Here is a 17091-nt window from a genome sequence, read left to right on the forward strand (position 1 = left end):
ACGGCCGCTGAAGAAGCAGGCAAATCATTCAGCGAAAGACCCAAGTCACCCAACTGGTGCAAGCTGTCAACCCTCCTCGGTATAGTTTTCCACCACACATCTCTAGATACCTGAGCAATGAATTGCTTGTCAAACATCTGCTGAGATATATTCGACCGAGTTAAATTGAAGTTAAATTTACCAGCAAACTTCAAAAGGTCTCAAAACTGTGACAATGGACAGACAGACACTGATGGTTTTAGATGAGTGTTCAAGAGGATTATCTAATGTAAAGGAAACCAATTACAATGAATTATGTTGAGAGTCTCACAAGTCTCTCTCTCAAAACCATCAAGCTAGATTTCTATTTTAACTCAGACTCCCTTTGATGTCATTGTTGTAGGACATACTTCAATATATTAATTATAAATATAATATCTCCTCTATTTCTATAACAATATAATGTACACCTACATCACAAACTCACAATACAACCACTTTATAGGTAGTATGTTAGCCCCTGAAATAATTGTTTCCAGTTTTGCTCCATTTTTACCGGTTTGTCCTGCTGTCCTGGTAAAAACTGTTTTTTCCGGCAAAGTTTACAACCCTGGTTTTGTGAATGGAAGCAAACACAAAAACCTTGATCGAATCTAAAAACTACAAAAATTTTATGATTGCTACAAAAATGAGTGATAAACAACAATGAAACAATTATTTTAGCACTTCTATTGCCAGTTTAATATCGTCTTGGGTGTTCACACTGCTAGTTGATAAATATAAAAGATCTAAATCGGTAAAAGCAAAGAAGCAAGCTTGTTTTGAGTTGCCCTTCATCTAAGAGAAAAAACAACTCCTTATTACTGTCTTAGTTGTGAAAATGTTTTCTTTTGCTAAAATTAATATTAAATAAGTGGGAAAAAAATCAGCTGACATATCTTGTGCTTCCAATGCTTCAAACATAAGTGACTGTTTGTTTTTTTTTCAAGTTTCCTTGTATTGTAATTAATATCAACTTGAACACAATTGCTAAGAGTTAATTTAATAATAATAAGTACAGATAAACATGATGGCACAGCTACTTAAAAGTTCTAATAAATTGACAGAATTATACGTATTTTATACCTTCTTTTGTCGTTTCGCTTTTGAACTAGAGTTTGTCGATTTGCTACCTTGAGCTATATTTCGTTTTTTTGATGTGCTTGGCTTGCTTTCCAAGACTTTCGAATCATCATCTTCAATGTTTCCATATTTCTCTTCAAGATATGTAAGGAGTCCACCTCTTCTCTCCTTATTACGTTGCATAGCCACAGCCAAGTCATTGTATCCAGCCAAAGAACCTCCATTCAATTCTTTTGCAGCTTTCTCAGCCTCCTTGGCCTCCTTCTTGGCCTGCATAAGAATAACGATTCAAGCATTGGGTCTGAAACAACCTAGCTGTATAATCAAGTAGTCATTTCAGTACATTATTTAAATGACGGATTATGCGGAGCGGTAATACAAACAATTCGTGAAATATAGATACATTTGTACACGAATAAACTACAACAATAAATCAACAAAAACATCAGAGCTGTCAGCAACAATAGACCTTGGACTGTCGTTTTTTCTTATTGGCGACAGTCTCATTGCAAAACTTTTTATACTTTGGCAGCTCTTGAGACTCGATCAAAGGTCGGAGCATCTCCTGGAACCTCTCTTCATCCTTCACAGAAGCACACATGACACTATCTATTATGTGCTGCATGTCACCTTTGCTTGATATGTATGCGGCCTTCAGATCAGCCAATTCCTCTTCTGATCCTGAATAGAAGCAGCAGGAAGGGTCAATGCTTTTATGTAGCGTGTCGTGCGGCAAGTGCTTTAGTAGCGGTGATGTAGATATCATACAACATGCGATGGATCATAAAACAGCAGCAATACGAGAGAACAGTCAGTCGGAAGCTCCTTACATGTAGATGTCATTCCATAGAAACTTACAGATAAAAACAAAGCTGGTACTTATTTTATGCACAAACCGGTTGCTAGGTGACATAGACAAACATGTACTCACACATTCCCGTTCTAAGATTAGTAAGAGTAAGTCTACAAGTAGATATTTCTCATAAATACGAGCATTAGCTTTGTTGATATCACTATCCATAGAAATAAGACATTTCAGCATTCTTTCGTAATTACTTGAAAGTATCTCTGTTACAGTATACATGTATTCCAGTATATTGGTATTTCTGTTCCAGTATACACTGTTATGCATATATAGCAGCATGAAATGGTTGTAACGTACTAAGCCAGATCTAAGGAAATACTAGTTTTATTTCGGTTGAGATCTAATGTATGGCATCTAAAATAAAACATTTGTGTATTTCACAGAGGTTTAATATAATAGATTTAAGCAGGCTAGAGTTGAGTGGAGCGCATTTCATAATCGACGTAACTGATTACCAACATCAAACTGCACATTTCGATCGGCGATGCTGCGGTATCACAGCTTTTATTGTATTTTTACATTTGTCATATAGCTCATCAACTCTGTGGTGACATCCTTAAAAATGCTTTACTTTTAATTCCTATATGTTTAACAAAGACTTTTGCTCTCGATGGTGTCAAACAAGAATTTCACAACATTGGTCAAGTTATAACAGCCCTCTGAGCAATGACACTTTAAACAGCAAAAATTATAACTAATAAGAAAGGATGGTTTTACGCGCATACAATCACAGTAATAAACTAGAGCCATTTTTCAATAATAGCGTATTTGCTCTCAGCACTTATGTATTACATTGCTAATGGCTAGCAGAGACCGAATGGCTGAGAGAAAATAAAAAAGCCATGGACTGATCATACAAATGTGAATCAGGCCTTAAAGATTGGCTACTTTTAATTTTGTTTTATTAATCTTCATCACAATTACAAAAACGTACATATGAATTCTTCAGTTTTTAGCGGAACTAGAAATATGAAAAGTGACGATGTGTCAAATTTAACCATGTCTAATTTCAATTGTATGCTTATGAAAAGTATGAAGTATCACGTAATATTAATGTGCCATCACATAGAGGGCAGACAAATCTAAAAACAATTTTGACACAACTTAAATTATGAAAATTTTATGACTGTATGAAGTTTTAAAACTACTGTCGTCACACCGAGGTGTAACCAGAGGATTGCAAGAAATACAGCAGTTGTTAGCGTGTTTGAAATAGGTAACACTTCATCAAACTCCAGCTAAAAACAATACTTGTAATACAAAAAATTCAAATCTCACCTTTATAAGTAGCTTCAAAGTTGCTGATGTCATCGACAGTGACAATAGGAAACATCTCTCGCCAGTAATCCATCCACTCTTTACCTTCGGCCAGGCCAAAGTCATCTTCCTCATCAATTTCTCCTACAAGTTACAACTATGGAACTTGATAATTTTAAAGATGCTAGACACTCAGCAAGAAAACCTCACAGATCTCACCTTAAAAGTAAAATATATTTCAATATGGCAATTCATCTTTTGCTACTTCAAACTGAAACAATGAGACATCATATGATGACTACCTTCTCTAGCACGTATAAAAAGTGTTCTCTTTTTGCACACCGGAGTGTGCAACAAACCAAGACATTCACCTTTAGAACTATTATCCAAATTGGTGGATTATTATAACATTTACGATTCAATATATTCTTCATTTTGATTTGTCGGTGAGTATTGTGAAGAATTGTTATCTTAGCAATCAAACTAAACTGTGAATTAGTAAAAAATCGACATATGATTACTGCTACCCCTGAAGGTCTAACATCATGGATATGCTAAGGATTCCTCCATAAATTGAAAACTGATATACATCTAAAAATCTACTAACAAATTGAATTCATTCTCAAATCGGATACATATGTTCAGCCTATCAAATCCTGAATCAATTATCGCCACAAAAACGCCCTGTGATTAATATTCATTTGTTTCATATTCCAAACATCTACAATAATTACTTAATAAGTTTAAATTATAAATATGTATCAATGGACAAATAAAATAAATACAAAATATTTAAATTAATAAAACTATAATGCGTAAAAATGAGGTTTTATTGTCACTGCGGCTTCAAAACAACCGAGCCGAGGAGTAGTCTTGGCAGCGAAGGAGACAGAGATGGTGATAATTTAACCTAACTTATAGTGTAGGTATTAAACCAACTTTAAAATAACTTGTATCTTACTTATACTTTGCATCTTTAAACACTCTATTTTTTATTTGTCACATTCAGCCCCTTTACTTTCACCCACTTCACCCTTACTGTCACATTCAGTCCCTTTACTTTCACCCTTATCGTTTCTGCACATATTTCTTTTGAAAACTTTGACGTCATATGTAGGAACTTACTCCAGATGTAGCTTCAAATATTTTGCTCAAACTTTGTTGTATTTTACAAAATTTGCAATTTAAGGCAATCATAGATGTTTTTGATCGTGTTTCAGCTTCTTGTGATGAATCCAATGATTCTATGATGACATTGCAACATTATTTGGTTATCTATCCATATTGCTATCCAAACCATTGTTGGTAGATGAGTGCATAATACAGTGGGAAGCAAGAACAAAAATATTTCCAGTTTCCAAATGTGCGTTAATAGCAAAAGTGTACACAAAGGTCAATTTCCATTGTACTAGAAATGGTTTGGATGACTATAAAAAATGGTTGTCAATATTGAATATACAAAACAAGGAATGTTAAATACATTACATAGCGCAAAATCGTTATTACCAGTTATTGGCTTAAAACCAAATATATCAAAGGGTTATTTGAAGTTGGCCCAAAAATAATCACTATGATATGAGTCACAATTAACAGTAAAGCACCTTAAACCTGATCATTAGCTTTCTCAAAATATTAACTTAATATCGTTACACCTATGATTAACATTAAGTGTAATAATCTCTCACAGAGGAGGCAGCCCTACTGCAACTGAACATACACTAATCAAACAATCATTAAAAATAACGATATGCTCCATCTAAGATGAGAACATTCTGAAACCATCCATTACGATAGTGCAGTCGGAGGCAACTCCATTGTATGTGTCATAGAATGAACTTAGAAAGGTTCTTCTAGTTAACTTATTCCTTGTTACAAATATAAATAAACATGTATAAGACTGAACTCATACCACTATAAAATTATAATAAACAAAAATAATCGTTTGCTTTTTCACAATTTCAAAAGTGTAACCCGACAACAACTGGCACAGGCTGCACATTTGCGTCACATATTTCAGCCCTGGTTTTATCTTCATATTCATTGTAGCCCAAGTACCAATATCTAAAGGTATAAACACACTAGGCGATATTTAGAGCGATATCGGGCTGCGTGGCGCTAATCTGCGCTAGAATTCACCCAGCGTGCTCATCCACAGCGATAACGTTAGACTTTCTCTGCACAACTTTATCGCTAGCGAGATGCATTTCGATTGGTTGGATTTTACCAGAATGCAATTTTATGGCGGGTAATTATTTCTTATCGGTGTTCACCAACGTACAGCAGCGACAATTTGCTATTTTGTTAATATTGAAACATCTTCAGAACAAACACTGGATTGTTCATAAATTTTATAATAGCACTCCCAGTCTTGTGCACCATAACAAACAAAAAATCCAAGTTGAAAACCAACATTTGGAGTCAATCGTTGCGCAGGTTGACCATCTTGAGAACGGTAAATATTTAATACATTAGGCCTAAATATAAAAAACCACTACAAAATAAAATATGTATAAAAATAGTAAAAAATATTACAGTTAAAAATGCAACAATCGTTTTTTCTTATGTATCCTTGTAGTGTAGGCAGTGTACAATCCATGAAAGTGAGATAGGTTTAATAACAAATGCGTAAGTTGTTTACATTGTCGCCTAGATGGCGCCATATTGACTGACCCTAAATTTATTAACAACTCCGAAGAAACTAATGATACGGAATTTTATTGGCAGTTTGTGGGCGTGCCCATTATATCGCTTGCTAGTGAATCGCTCAAGTGTGTTTATGCACACGCTAGCGATATCTCCGCCTTCCTCATGACGCTCGCGATAAAATCACCTAGTGTGTTTACACCTTTAGAGCTATAGAAAGCTATAAACAAACTAACACGTACCAGTCTTTAATGTAAGGCGGAACCTAAAAACGAGGCTAAACAAACTTTTTAGAGAAGTTTTATTATATAATTCATGTTGGACTGCATCGATATAAACGTAAAATATGCGAGTTGTTAAAGACGCTCATAAAAGTTAATATGCTGCATCTCTAACTACAGACCATTTCTCTAACATTAACTAGCTGTTGAAACTCCAATTATATTTTGCAGTCTCTTCTCTGTTCAAGCTAATACCTTTCTACTAGAACAGCTACTAGCTATTTTATCACCTGTTTCATCATAGATATCCCGCACTCTTTTGTCACTCAGCAATTGATGGAGTTTAGAGAGTAGCTGAAATTTTTCTGTTGCCTGTGGTCGATCCTTTGCCTTGGCTTTATCTGGATGTACTTTGAGAGAGATTTTATAGTATGCTTTTTTCACTAAAACAACACAGGAGAATAAGGAGAATAAGTGAACTACAATGTGTGCAAGTCGTCAATTGTATTACGGTAATTCCTCATTTGCTGTGGTAAATCGGCAGTCTTTGCGAACAAGGAAAATCCGCATAATAGAAACGTCATATGTAGGAACTTACTCCAGATGTAGCTTCAAATATTTTGCTCAAACTTTATGTTGTATTTTACAAAATTTGCATTTTAAGGCAATCATAGATGTTTTTGATCGTGTTTCAGCTTCTTGTGATGAATCCAATAATTCTATGATGACTGCAACATTATTTGGTTATCTATCCATATTGCTATCCAAACCATTGTTGGTAGATGAGTGCATAATACAGTGGGAAGCAAGAACAAAAATATTTCCAATTTCCAAATGTGCGTTAATAGCAAAAGTGTACATAAAGGTCAATTTCCATTGTACTAGAAATGGTTTGGATGACTATAAAAAATGGTTGTCAATATTGAATATACAAAACAAGGAATGTTAAATACATTACATAGCGCAAAATCGTTATTACCAGTTATTGGCTTAAAACCAAATATATCAAAGGGTTATTTGAAGTTGGCCCAAAAATAATCACTATGATATGAGTCACAATTAACAGTAAAGCACCTTAAACCTGATCATTAGCTTTCTCAAAATATTAACTTAATATCCATATCTAATAAAGTTTATTTATCATATGCCTTTTTACTCTTTTGCATAGGTATGTTAGACGATTTTTAGGGTCAAGGTCATTTAAGAGGTATGATGAAGGTGCCGCAAGCACTTTTACATTTCACAAAACGGAGTAACAAGAAAACAGCGAACTGTGATGACTGCTATCACTGTGATGCTCACAGAGGGATCTTACTGCACCAGAATATGAGAGAGCTTTATGTATTTTAGTTTTCTTATTTCTACTTAATTTTCTTTCATATTTTATTTTTTAGCGAATATTTCTCAACCTGCGAAGTATTGAAGTCATGAAAACTGAACCAGGAAGTAGCAAGACATCACTGTAATATAGCGAGTCTCCTGATGAGCTCACATACTCCTTAATTAACATGAAAACCTGAGAAGCAAATGAAAATGATTCTTCTCAACAAACATTAGAGGGTGATTCCAGTTAAAGAGAATGTATATGCTCTTACGTTTCTCCTTGGAGGTAGTTTTGGGTTGTTGAAAAACTTCATAGAGATCTCGAGTGTTAAACAGTCTCTCGCATTGATCCAATATGCTGGACATCGTCAATGAAATACTGCAAATTGAAGCATTGCACGTTTTAACGAGTGTGGTAAAGTAAAATACAGTAACTACCCTCCTGATGTATCAGAAAAATATGCTTGCTATAGAAATTTAACTTCTTGCATTGATAAATAATGCATGTATGTGTAGCGTTTATGTTTCGTGGTTAGACGCTGAGCGGTTAGCGACAATTTTTCACTCTGCAATGTAGACGATCGTTTCGCATTTAGTATTAGTGCATTTAATTTAAGGCTTACACATCAGTCAATAATAGCCAAGAGGTTGATATTCGCGTAAACCGATGCCCTAAAATGATGTTGTTGGTCATCATTCATGTTGTATGTAATAAGTATTTGATTTAAAATAAATAAGCATATACGGAAATGAAGCAAACAATTCTCTACTGGAGTTGCTATTAATACTTCTAGTTACATTCTAAAAAAAACAGATACGGTTCCATTTCATGTGTTCACACCATAAACCGCCACTCAAGCCACTAACGCAGAGTTTTGCTGTTCACACTGATGGTGTATGACACTCGCATCACCATAAACTCTAACGTCTCAAATTTTCAGCATTTTACATTTCAGTGTAAACACACCTTCAGAGCACCTTCAAATGCATTAGTTCAAAGGTCAAGCAATTTTATAATAAATATATATAAAATCAACATTATTTTAGGTTTCAATTAATGATTAAATGCAATGACTGAATATACAAAACAGTTGTTAGTGGGAAATTATCATATTGGTGAGTGTTACTTGAGACTAGGCCCTCCCCTCAGAGGCCACTGTTGCAAGGGTGAGTGTCACTTAAGACTAGGCCCTCCCCTCAGAGGCCACTGTTGCAAGGGTGAGTGTCACTTAAGACTAGGCCCTCCCCTCAGAGGCCACTGTTGCAAGGGTGAGTGTCACTTGAGACTAGGCCCTCCCCTCAAAGGCCACTGTTGCAAGGGTGAGTGTCACTTGAGACTAGGCCCTCCCCTCAAAGGCCACTGTTGCAAGGGTGAGTGTCACTTGAGACTAGGCCCTCCCCTCAAAGGCCACTGTTGCAAGGGTGAGTGTCACTTGAGACTAGGCCTTCCCCTCAAACGCCACTGTTGCAAGGAACTGATGCACACTTATAGAACAGCCGTATTTTTAGCAACAGCAACTCTAGTGAGCTAAAACTCAAAATGGTAACTCTTTAAAAACATTTGATAAACATTTCATACGCGGGAATTATACTTTAATGTAATTAAAAATATATAGCGATTGAAGATGTGACAACCCTAATAAGTTGTAATATCACAAATAACTCTTGTGGTAAATTACAATTTGTCATTAAGCCATTAGCAATTCTGCCACACAAGTAGTCTGTAATTTTACGCTCTGCTCAAGGCTATCAATTCACAGGTCACTAAGGATTTTTATTGTGAGAAAATGGATTGTTTCAATATAAACAGTGATATATACAAGCTACAATATAACCAGCAACATCCCAGATGATTTTATACCTCTATTACATATGATACTGATTAACTAATAACTAGAAATTCCACTGTCATACAGCCCACGACCAAAGAGATATTGGAAAAAAGAAAGGGTACTGATGGTTGAGAAATGCAATATTAGCAGTCAACTGGCACTGTAGTGCAATAGGATAACTGCAATGGTAGCTGTAATGTACTGGGTGTGGGTGTTATTATATACAACAAATAGCAATAATGAAAGGAAAAGATTATATGTTTATATCTCTCCCCCTGCAATAGGAGAAATGCAATATTGGCCAATATTAGAAGTAAAATGCACTGATATTATTAGAATAACCAATATTATTAATATAGTAATAATATAAAACCAATACACAATTTTGTTTACATTTAAAAACGTCATAGTTTTTATAATCTCATAAGTATAATGTTAAAATCTCTTAAGAATCGTTAGAAAAAAATATCATCATCATTTCCTTTACTTATACTGCGTTGAACATCAGTTAGAATACCGAAGTACTCAAGAGTCTAAAATGTCAGTTACTTTGAAATCGGCAAAAATAAAACGATTTCAGTCCTCCTACGTTAATTACAGAAACCTTCGACAATGCTATATTAGACTGGTGAAATGTGCACGTTATTTTTTCGTGAAATGCGCACGACTTTATCGTTCCATTCTCTGTCGCTCGGCGTTTCAATTTTCGGTCTTAACTTTTATTTAACCAAGCTTTTCAAGCGTTTTGTGACGATTTTCATCCAAATTAATCTGTCTATTTGTGTATAATCCGATCAGATGGGTTAGTTTTAAGATAATAATGACAGTTTACAAAGACTTGGTAACATATTTAAGTAGGTTTGTATGTGTTTTGTATCGTTATTATACTTTAACGACTCTACAAAACGATGGTTCAATTTGTTGATGAAATTTTGATACAAGGGTTCGTCTTATTGATGATGAATAATTTTCGAGTTTCAGAGATGCCTGAATTGAAGGTCAATGATAAAGTTTGGGTCGTCACCATCTGATGCCGGGGCTGGGGGCGCCATGGTCCGCAAGGATCCTTTACCAGACAGTTACTGGGTGAGGATAGGAGACAAAACTCCGAAGAAACAGAAAACACTTGTTTTTGCTACATGAAAATGAGTTTAATAGGTTTTTACATAATGGTCTTGGTAGCAGTCTAGTAGGCACTGAATGTCCAATAGTGTCTGATCACCTGCCTAATGACAGTGGTGAAGTGGGCCCAGCAGCCGAGCTGGATGCCGCATCTGCAGTTGAGCCGAATGAAACATCTGTTACCACTACAAGAAGTGGCAGGGTTCAGCCTTACAGGTATTTTAATATGGTTTACTCATAACTGCTTCTGTTATAGATTATCAAAGAAAATAAAACAAAATCTGAACCCTGATCTGACTGGCTTCTATGGCTGATCCAGGTACGTCAGAGGGTGATGGCCCTGGTGGTGGAAAGTCTGGAGATTGTAGTAAGGGTACTAGGAAGAGTGATGGTGAAAATGCCGCTCGAGTTTTGGGTAAAAATGGTAAACTATACTGTATGATCTGCAGTTGTAACTGTGATCATGTAGCTAGCGAATGCCCTGGGTTTACTTGTAACAGGTGCCAAGCTTTTGGTCATTTTGTCAGACCGAGACTGCAAGGTGCAAAAATGTGGCTTTTGTCACAAATTAGGCCATGAGGTCGCTGAATGTGATTAAAGGGGGCCATATGGTCCAGTGGTAAAAGAAAAATTAAAGTTCCCAGTAGTAATGAACCTGATGCTAAGGTTAAAGGCTACGCAGCAGCCGTAGCTAATACTAGTAAGCCAACACATCCTAATGGACCACCTGGTGAGAAGATTTATAAGGAGAAAAAGTTAGTTTGTGAGATGTAAAGAGGAAGCCAAGCGGCGGTATGAGAGAGAGATATGCAGGCTTTTCAGGAGGAAGAACAGAATTATGACTATGAGTTTCAGTTGTCACAAGCTATTCAAAAATATGTTAATGAGTTGCTTCACGTGAGGACCCAATTCCGGAGATCACGTACGCCTGCAGCCTTGTTTGTGGAAGGTTTTAGAGGTCCCAGGGAGGGTGCGCACAGCGCAACCCTTGTTTCCCTCAGAACAGTACATTGCCACCTGTTACGTTGCCAAAAGTTATTGTAGCTGAGGCCAACGCTGTTTCTGGTGCTGAGGCTTTGGCTGAGGCAAGTGGTGCTGAAGCTTCGGCTGAGACAAGTGGTGCTGAGGCTTTAGCCGAAGCAAATGATGGCAAGGCTGAGGCCAGGTTAGAAAAAGGTGAGGAAGAGGGTGAGTTGCACGAGGTTACTGCCTCTGACGTTGACGAGGAATTGCTTCTTGAGACTGTAACGACTAATGTTGAAATATAAGCTAGTGAGAAGGACAATTAATAATAATATAATATGGAAGCCTTGAAGTCAGCTACATGTATATATACTTAAACGCAGCTTATTCATGAATATTTAAACCATAACTGTCACATACAACTTTTATCGTATTGACTAGGTAAATCAGACATGCTGATTCCGATTTTGTACTCAAAATAAAGATTGGTCCACTAACTTTCAGAGTAATGAAGGCTTTTTTACAGAGTTTTAATATCGGTCTCGAAAACAACACAATCGGCACAACAAGCTCCACCCATAAATATGTGACGTAACCTAGCCTTTTAGGAACGGAATTTAGGAATGTTTAGACCGATTGAGAATAATAGAGATGGATGTTTTAAAATCCATTATTATCTAACTTCAGTCTTAAAACTAATTTCAGTTTTTTCTAAAAGGTAAATAAGTTATTTAACACTGCATATTTAAAAATGAGCTCAAAAAGCGCGATAACAACACTAGCTTGTGATAAAATCGCGCTTTTTGAGCTCATTTTTCTCGGCATTCAGCCCATTTAAACATCATATAACAAGCTGCGAGCAACTTTAAATAGTTTAAATATCTTTCATAAAAGACTGAGATTATTTTACAGGCTGAATTTAGTTAATAACGGGTTTTAAGACACCCATATCTATTATTCTAAATAGGATTAAACATCCCTAACTTCCGTTCCTGAAAAAGTTAAGTTTCGTCACATATTTATGGGCGGAGCTTGTTATGCCGATTGTGTTGTTTTCGAGACCGATATTAAAACGCTGTAAAAAGCCTTCAATAGTCTGAAAGTTAGTGGACCAATCTTTATTTTGAGTACAAAATCGGAATCAGTGTGTCTGATTTACTTAGAAAATACAATAAATGTTGTACGTGACAGTTATGGTTCAAGCTGGTTAATAGGTATGTATGCCTGTGCTAATTTTAAAGGTTGACTTGCAACAAAATTCCCATTACAGTTATTTGATATCAAAAGATTCACCATGTTTTACTCTGTTGTGTTGTAGGTACAAAATATGTGGAAAGGTGATTACAAGCTCTTAAATGCTCAAAAATGAACAGAAAATCACAGCCACATGAGACCGCCGTAGTTTGGATTCCCTTTCCAAAACGGCTCAAATGTGATGTAGTTGTGAGAGATGGTTTCTGTTTACACTTTTTTGCAACCATATTCGTCGAAATATTTTCACAAATATACTTCACGCATTCAATAAAACTATGTCTATTGTTCTTACGCGTCTGTATTATCGTCATTGTAATGCTGTCGCTTTTAGCAGTGATATCTTATAACTTACCGTAAAAATTCATTTAATTTTTTCTCGAAGGAGTACATATCATTGTCTGATAATCATGACGAGCCTGTTGGTCACTTGTGATAATCGATTAGTGCTGCAAAAATTATTTGCGAAGTATTGGGTCACATGATCAGACTACGACTTGATGATTGAATAATGCCGAAACAAAACTGTAAAGTAGCGAGCATCTATATTTGATACGGGGTTTTCGGTAAAACCCGAAGTGTTTGTCATAAACTAGTACTACGATATGTTTTATATTGAGCTTTTTATTGGCCTTTCAACTCACGTGAGAACATACGTAACAAGACGATAACCAAATTTCGTGGTTACATCATCGAAATAAAGAGATTCCAATCTACGGCGGCTTTTCGTTTTTGAGCTTTTAAGAGCTTGTAATCACATTTCCACATATTTGGCACTTTCAACACAACAGAGTAAGACATGGTGAATCTTTTGATACCAAATAACTGTAATGTGAACTTTGTTGCAAGTCAACCTTTAATACCAATATTTTGGTTGCTCCTCGATATTAATCTTGACATAATTTCAGCTAATGCTACCTTCGCTGATTTCTCTTGAAACACTCTTGATTTAGCAATATTATTTCAGTTTCCTTCCTTGTTTATGCTTGATTCAGCTTGTGTGTTAATGCTATACTTGTAATAACTGCTTCCGCAATAATCACTTCTGATAACCTATCACCTACAAACTGTTTCCCCTGTCCTCTAAGGGAGGGGGCATGCTGGATAATTCTACCCGAGTGATTGGACTAAAGGTCAAGGCTAAAGTTTAGGTTATGTCAAGGCCAAGACAGGTTTTATCCTAGTTGTAAATGTCAAGGACGTTCTGTAAGAATCTCAAAACTAACGAGCCGAGCCGGATGAAACTAGAGACCTCCGGGCACTTCTTATCTCAGACCTGATGTGGTAAGTCCTAATACAACAGTATATATTGTATATCGCATAAATTCTTCACTTAGCAAGCTGTCCTCAAGAAAGCTAAGTAAGCATTTTTATTTGCATCGAGTGTTACAGGAACAAGTGAGTAGATAATGCAATTGAAAATCCACTACATATTCAACTTGCCACAATCAATAATCAGTCTTTCCAGTCAGCTTAAATCCCTTTTAGGTAGAGCATTGATAATTGTTACAAAAAGTCAATTTTGTGTTATAAAGAAATATTTACTAGTGAAATTTAATTGTTTGCATTTTCAATGACTTAGAGTCTGCAATGTATAATTGAAAATCATACTAATCTGATCATACTAACAAAATGACTTAACGCAGTTGTACTCCTTTTTTGATTTATATCATACCACCTTTGTAGCTTGCATAAAAATAAAAACTAGCTATACTTGCGTCTTCTGCTTGATGTAGGCCTATATGTAGTTGTGCGGTATGTCATCACATTAAGTTTTTGTTTTCCACATATGTTTTTGAAAATATAAACGTCTTAGAGAACAGTTGTCGTTGAGAGTCCACACAACCTTCAACCACGAAAGGATTTATCTAGTTTAAAAAAAAACATTTACATAGAAAGCAAATTAAAATATTTTATAAGGTCTTGAGATGATTGCTCATGATTAAAGCCAAATATCCAATGTGCACGATGGCTAGGACACCGGTGTGATTTCAAAATGGCATGCATCCTGGCATCGCTTTGTGTATGCACTAATAAGTACCATTGGGGTTTTGCAGTTTATATTAGTACATTCCGAGAACAGCAAAGTTGAAAGGGTCATCAGAATACTTATTACCAAAAAACTTACGTTGGAAATTTACATAGACGGCTAATATATCCATAGAATAGCTGGGCAAAGCGTTAAAAGAGATATTCGCAATACCCTCTAAACCTTTTAAAACTTCACCCTCAACTGTGAGCAGGGTCTTAATATTCGTTGACGCACGGATCCTCAGTCGCGCTCAAAATTTTAGCGTAGCCTGGTTCCACATAATGGAATTAATAAACTGATGTACTATTACATCGGCTCTAGATCAATTTGCAAAAACCGATGCTTTAGTTAGATTCAGTCAAGGCGCGGTTTACTTGCCCCCCCCCCCCCCCCCCCCCTCCGACTAAATCAAAACCATAAAGTTACTATTTCCTCAAATGCTATTCCAACCCAAATCTTATATGGTTGAGTAATTTTGTTTGGCATCGTAGTTTGGGAACCAATGCGAAGGCTGAAACTTATAAACAATCCATTTCGGCATAGATGACGTTTAGACCGCTTATAATTAAACCGAAACAGTTGCGTTTTGATGCAAGATTCCAGGAAATTTCGATGGGAGATATTGTGAAAAAATATCGGCAGTATTCTTCTCTTCATTGGACGAGGTAAACAGCTTTATAAGAAAAAAAGAGCTACGAACAATCGTTCAATGGTCGACATACAAAACAGAGAAGTTCTCGAAGACTATAACATTTGGTGGTATGTAGGTCAATGTTGGGACAAAAATTCTCGGTTGGGGTTGGCAATTGACTCTAGAGTCTGGATGTGCAGTCAATCATTGGAGTATATCTTATTCTATACTTTAGAGAAATAAAGAAAAAAACATCATCATTTCAGTATTAGTCTTGCTTGGCTGCTACCCGGCAGCTACTCCTCGGATCATTTACCTGTCTGAATAATTTTTCTGACATCTCATTGGTCCTCATCTATGCCGTAATAGATTGTTTATAAATTTCACCAATGCAAAGGAACGGTTCTAGCAAAATTATGTGACCAATGCTTTTGCAACAAAACTTAGGCTGTTCGAAATGTTGCAAGCTTTTGCAAGCGTAAATCTAACTGTAACTTGAGCGTAACTGTATTAAATATTGTTACACTCAATCATATAATAAATGTAGTTGATTGGATAATTGGTAATGAAGTCAAACTTCAGAGCTCTTTGTTGCTTAATTATTAAAAATCTCTAAAGCATTTTGACAGATACAGAAAAAAAATTAGCTACAAAATATCTATAAAAATCCAAAGCTGAGCTAATAGATAAAACTGTAAAATAAAGCTATTAGCTATTTGTAAAATAACGCTATTAAACCATACAATTATATACACATGTACATATATGTATATACATGTATATAGATTACATGTGCGGGTAACAATCGTATGATATGTAATGTTCGAAAATAGATAAAAAATTAATTTTGACTTTACTACTGGCATTCCAAATCACTGCCAAATAATTATGATAAAAGTTGCAAATCTGATGCTTCTATGGAAAGAATCTTATTTACAGAGGAGATAAATCCTAAAATATCATTTTTATCAAATTTCTCATAGAAGTGGGAATGGCAGCTGCGCAACTCTTCAGTTTTGAATTCTCCATACCAAAATTAGTCTAAATCACTGCACAAATTGCCATTGAAAAAGGGTGCCAACGGAAATGCAAGATAAACTGCCTTGGCCCATGGCCTATAACTTTGTTTCTGATTGTTTGACATATTATGTGTAACAACTAAGCGCATCTGTGTTACAATTCTATGCTAGATCTTCCCACAAGTTATTACATAATCAAGAATATTTTCATCCATACTGTAGTAAGAAAAGTATCAATTCGTTGCCTGTTCATTATTACAAAGTAAGCAAATTTTACTTTCTACCGAATCACTAAAGCCGTTGGCATGAATCAGGGCATTCTAGACTAAGTACAATGATAATTATCATGCTTGCATATGAGTCGCAGTATACGCGTAGGTAACCTTTTATTGTACCATCATAGTATACGGTCTGCATAACCAATATAGTATACGGTCTACATAACCAATATAGTATACGGTCTGCATAACCAATATAGTTCAATGAGTGATATGAAGTAAGCTAACAAAAACTAAAGATTCGAGGCTAACAACATTTGATTAATTGTTAAATTGATAAATTGATAAATTACTGTGAAAAATTTAACAGACTTGTCATTCCTTGTGCAATACATAATCTGTAGAAGGTGTGCAGGAGGACAGTTTTAGTATTTCGGTAATTAACACACTTAACTCGCATCTGTGAGCTGTCAATGTAAGTGACTATGTTGTTTTATATGGAACTGTCCCTTGATAAAATTCCAACGCTCAACTCACGTACAAGTATTGGAGTAGGTCACTTGACCCCAAGTAAATATGAGCAGTACCTGAGCTCTGAATAAACTAGTTGTGG

The 17091-nt window shown here is 35.7% G+C and overlaps 1 protein-coding gene across 1 annotated transcript; it reads right to left on the minus strand.

The window, feature by feature from the left end:
* Nucleotides 1–907: 907 nt before the first annotated feature.
* LOC137393770 (dnaJ homolog subfamily C member 9-like) lies at nt 908–14849 on the minus strand. The gene is made up of 6 exons (XM_068080459.1): nt 14707–14849; nt 7683–7789; nt 6378–6530; nt 3245–3367; nt 1571–1782; nt 908–1371 (listed from the first exon to the last, which is right to left on the minus strand). The coding sequence occupies exons 2-6, from the start codon at nt 7774–7776 to the stop codon at nt 1099–1101; spliced, it is 855 nt and encodes a 284-aa protein (XP_067936560.1). The 5' UTR covers nt 7777–7789; nt 14707–14849; the 3' UTR covers nt 908–1098.
* Between the last annotated feature and the right edge of the window lie 2242 nt (nt 14850–17091).

The sequence above is a fragment of the Watersipora subatra genome, chromosome 4 (genome assembly GCF_963576615.1).
Source record: "Watersipora subatra chromosome 4, tzWatSuba1.1, whole genome shotgun sequence".
NCBI classification, from domain to species: domain Eukaryota; kingdom Metazoa; phylum Bryozoa; class Gymnolaemata; order Cheilostomatida; family Watersiporidae; genus Watersipora; species Watersipora subatra.

Excerpts from the sequence above, each read along its gene's own strand:
- LOC137393770 (XM_068080459.1), bottom strand. The coding sequence starts at position 7,776 with ATGTCCAGCATATTGGATCAATGCGAGAGACTGTTTAACACTCGAGAT. Across the intron at positions 1,783-3,244 it reads CTTTGAAGCTACTTATAAAG|GATCAGAAGAGGAATTGGCT; the intron begins GTGAGATTTGAA and ends GCTTCTATTCAG. Across the intron at positions 1,372-1,570 it reads AGAAAAAACGACAGTCCAAG|GCCAAGAAGGAGGCCAAGGA; the intron begins GTCTATTGTTGC and ends ATTCTTATGCAG.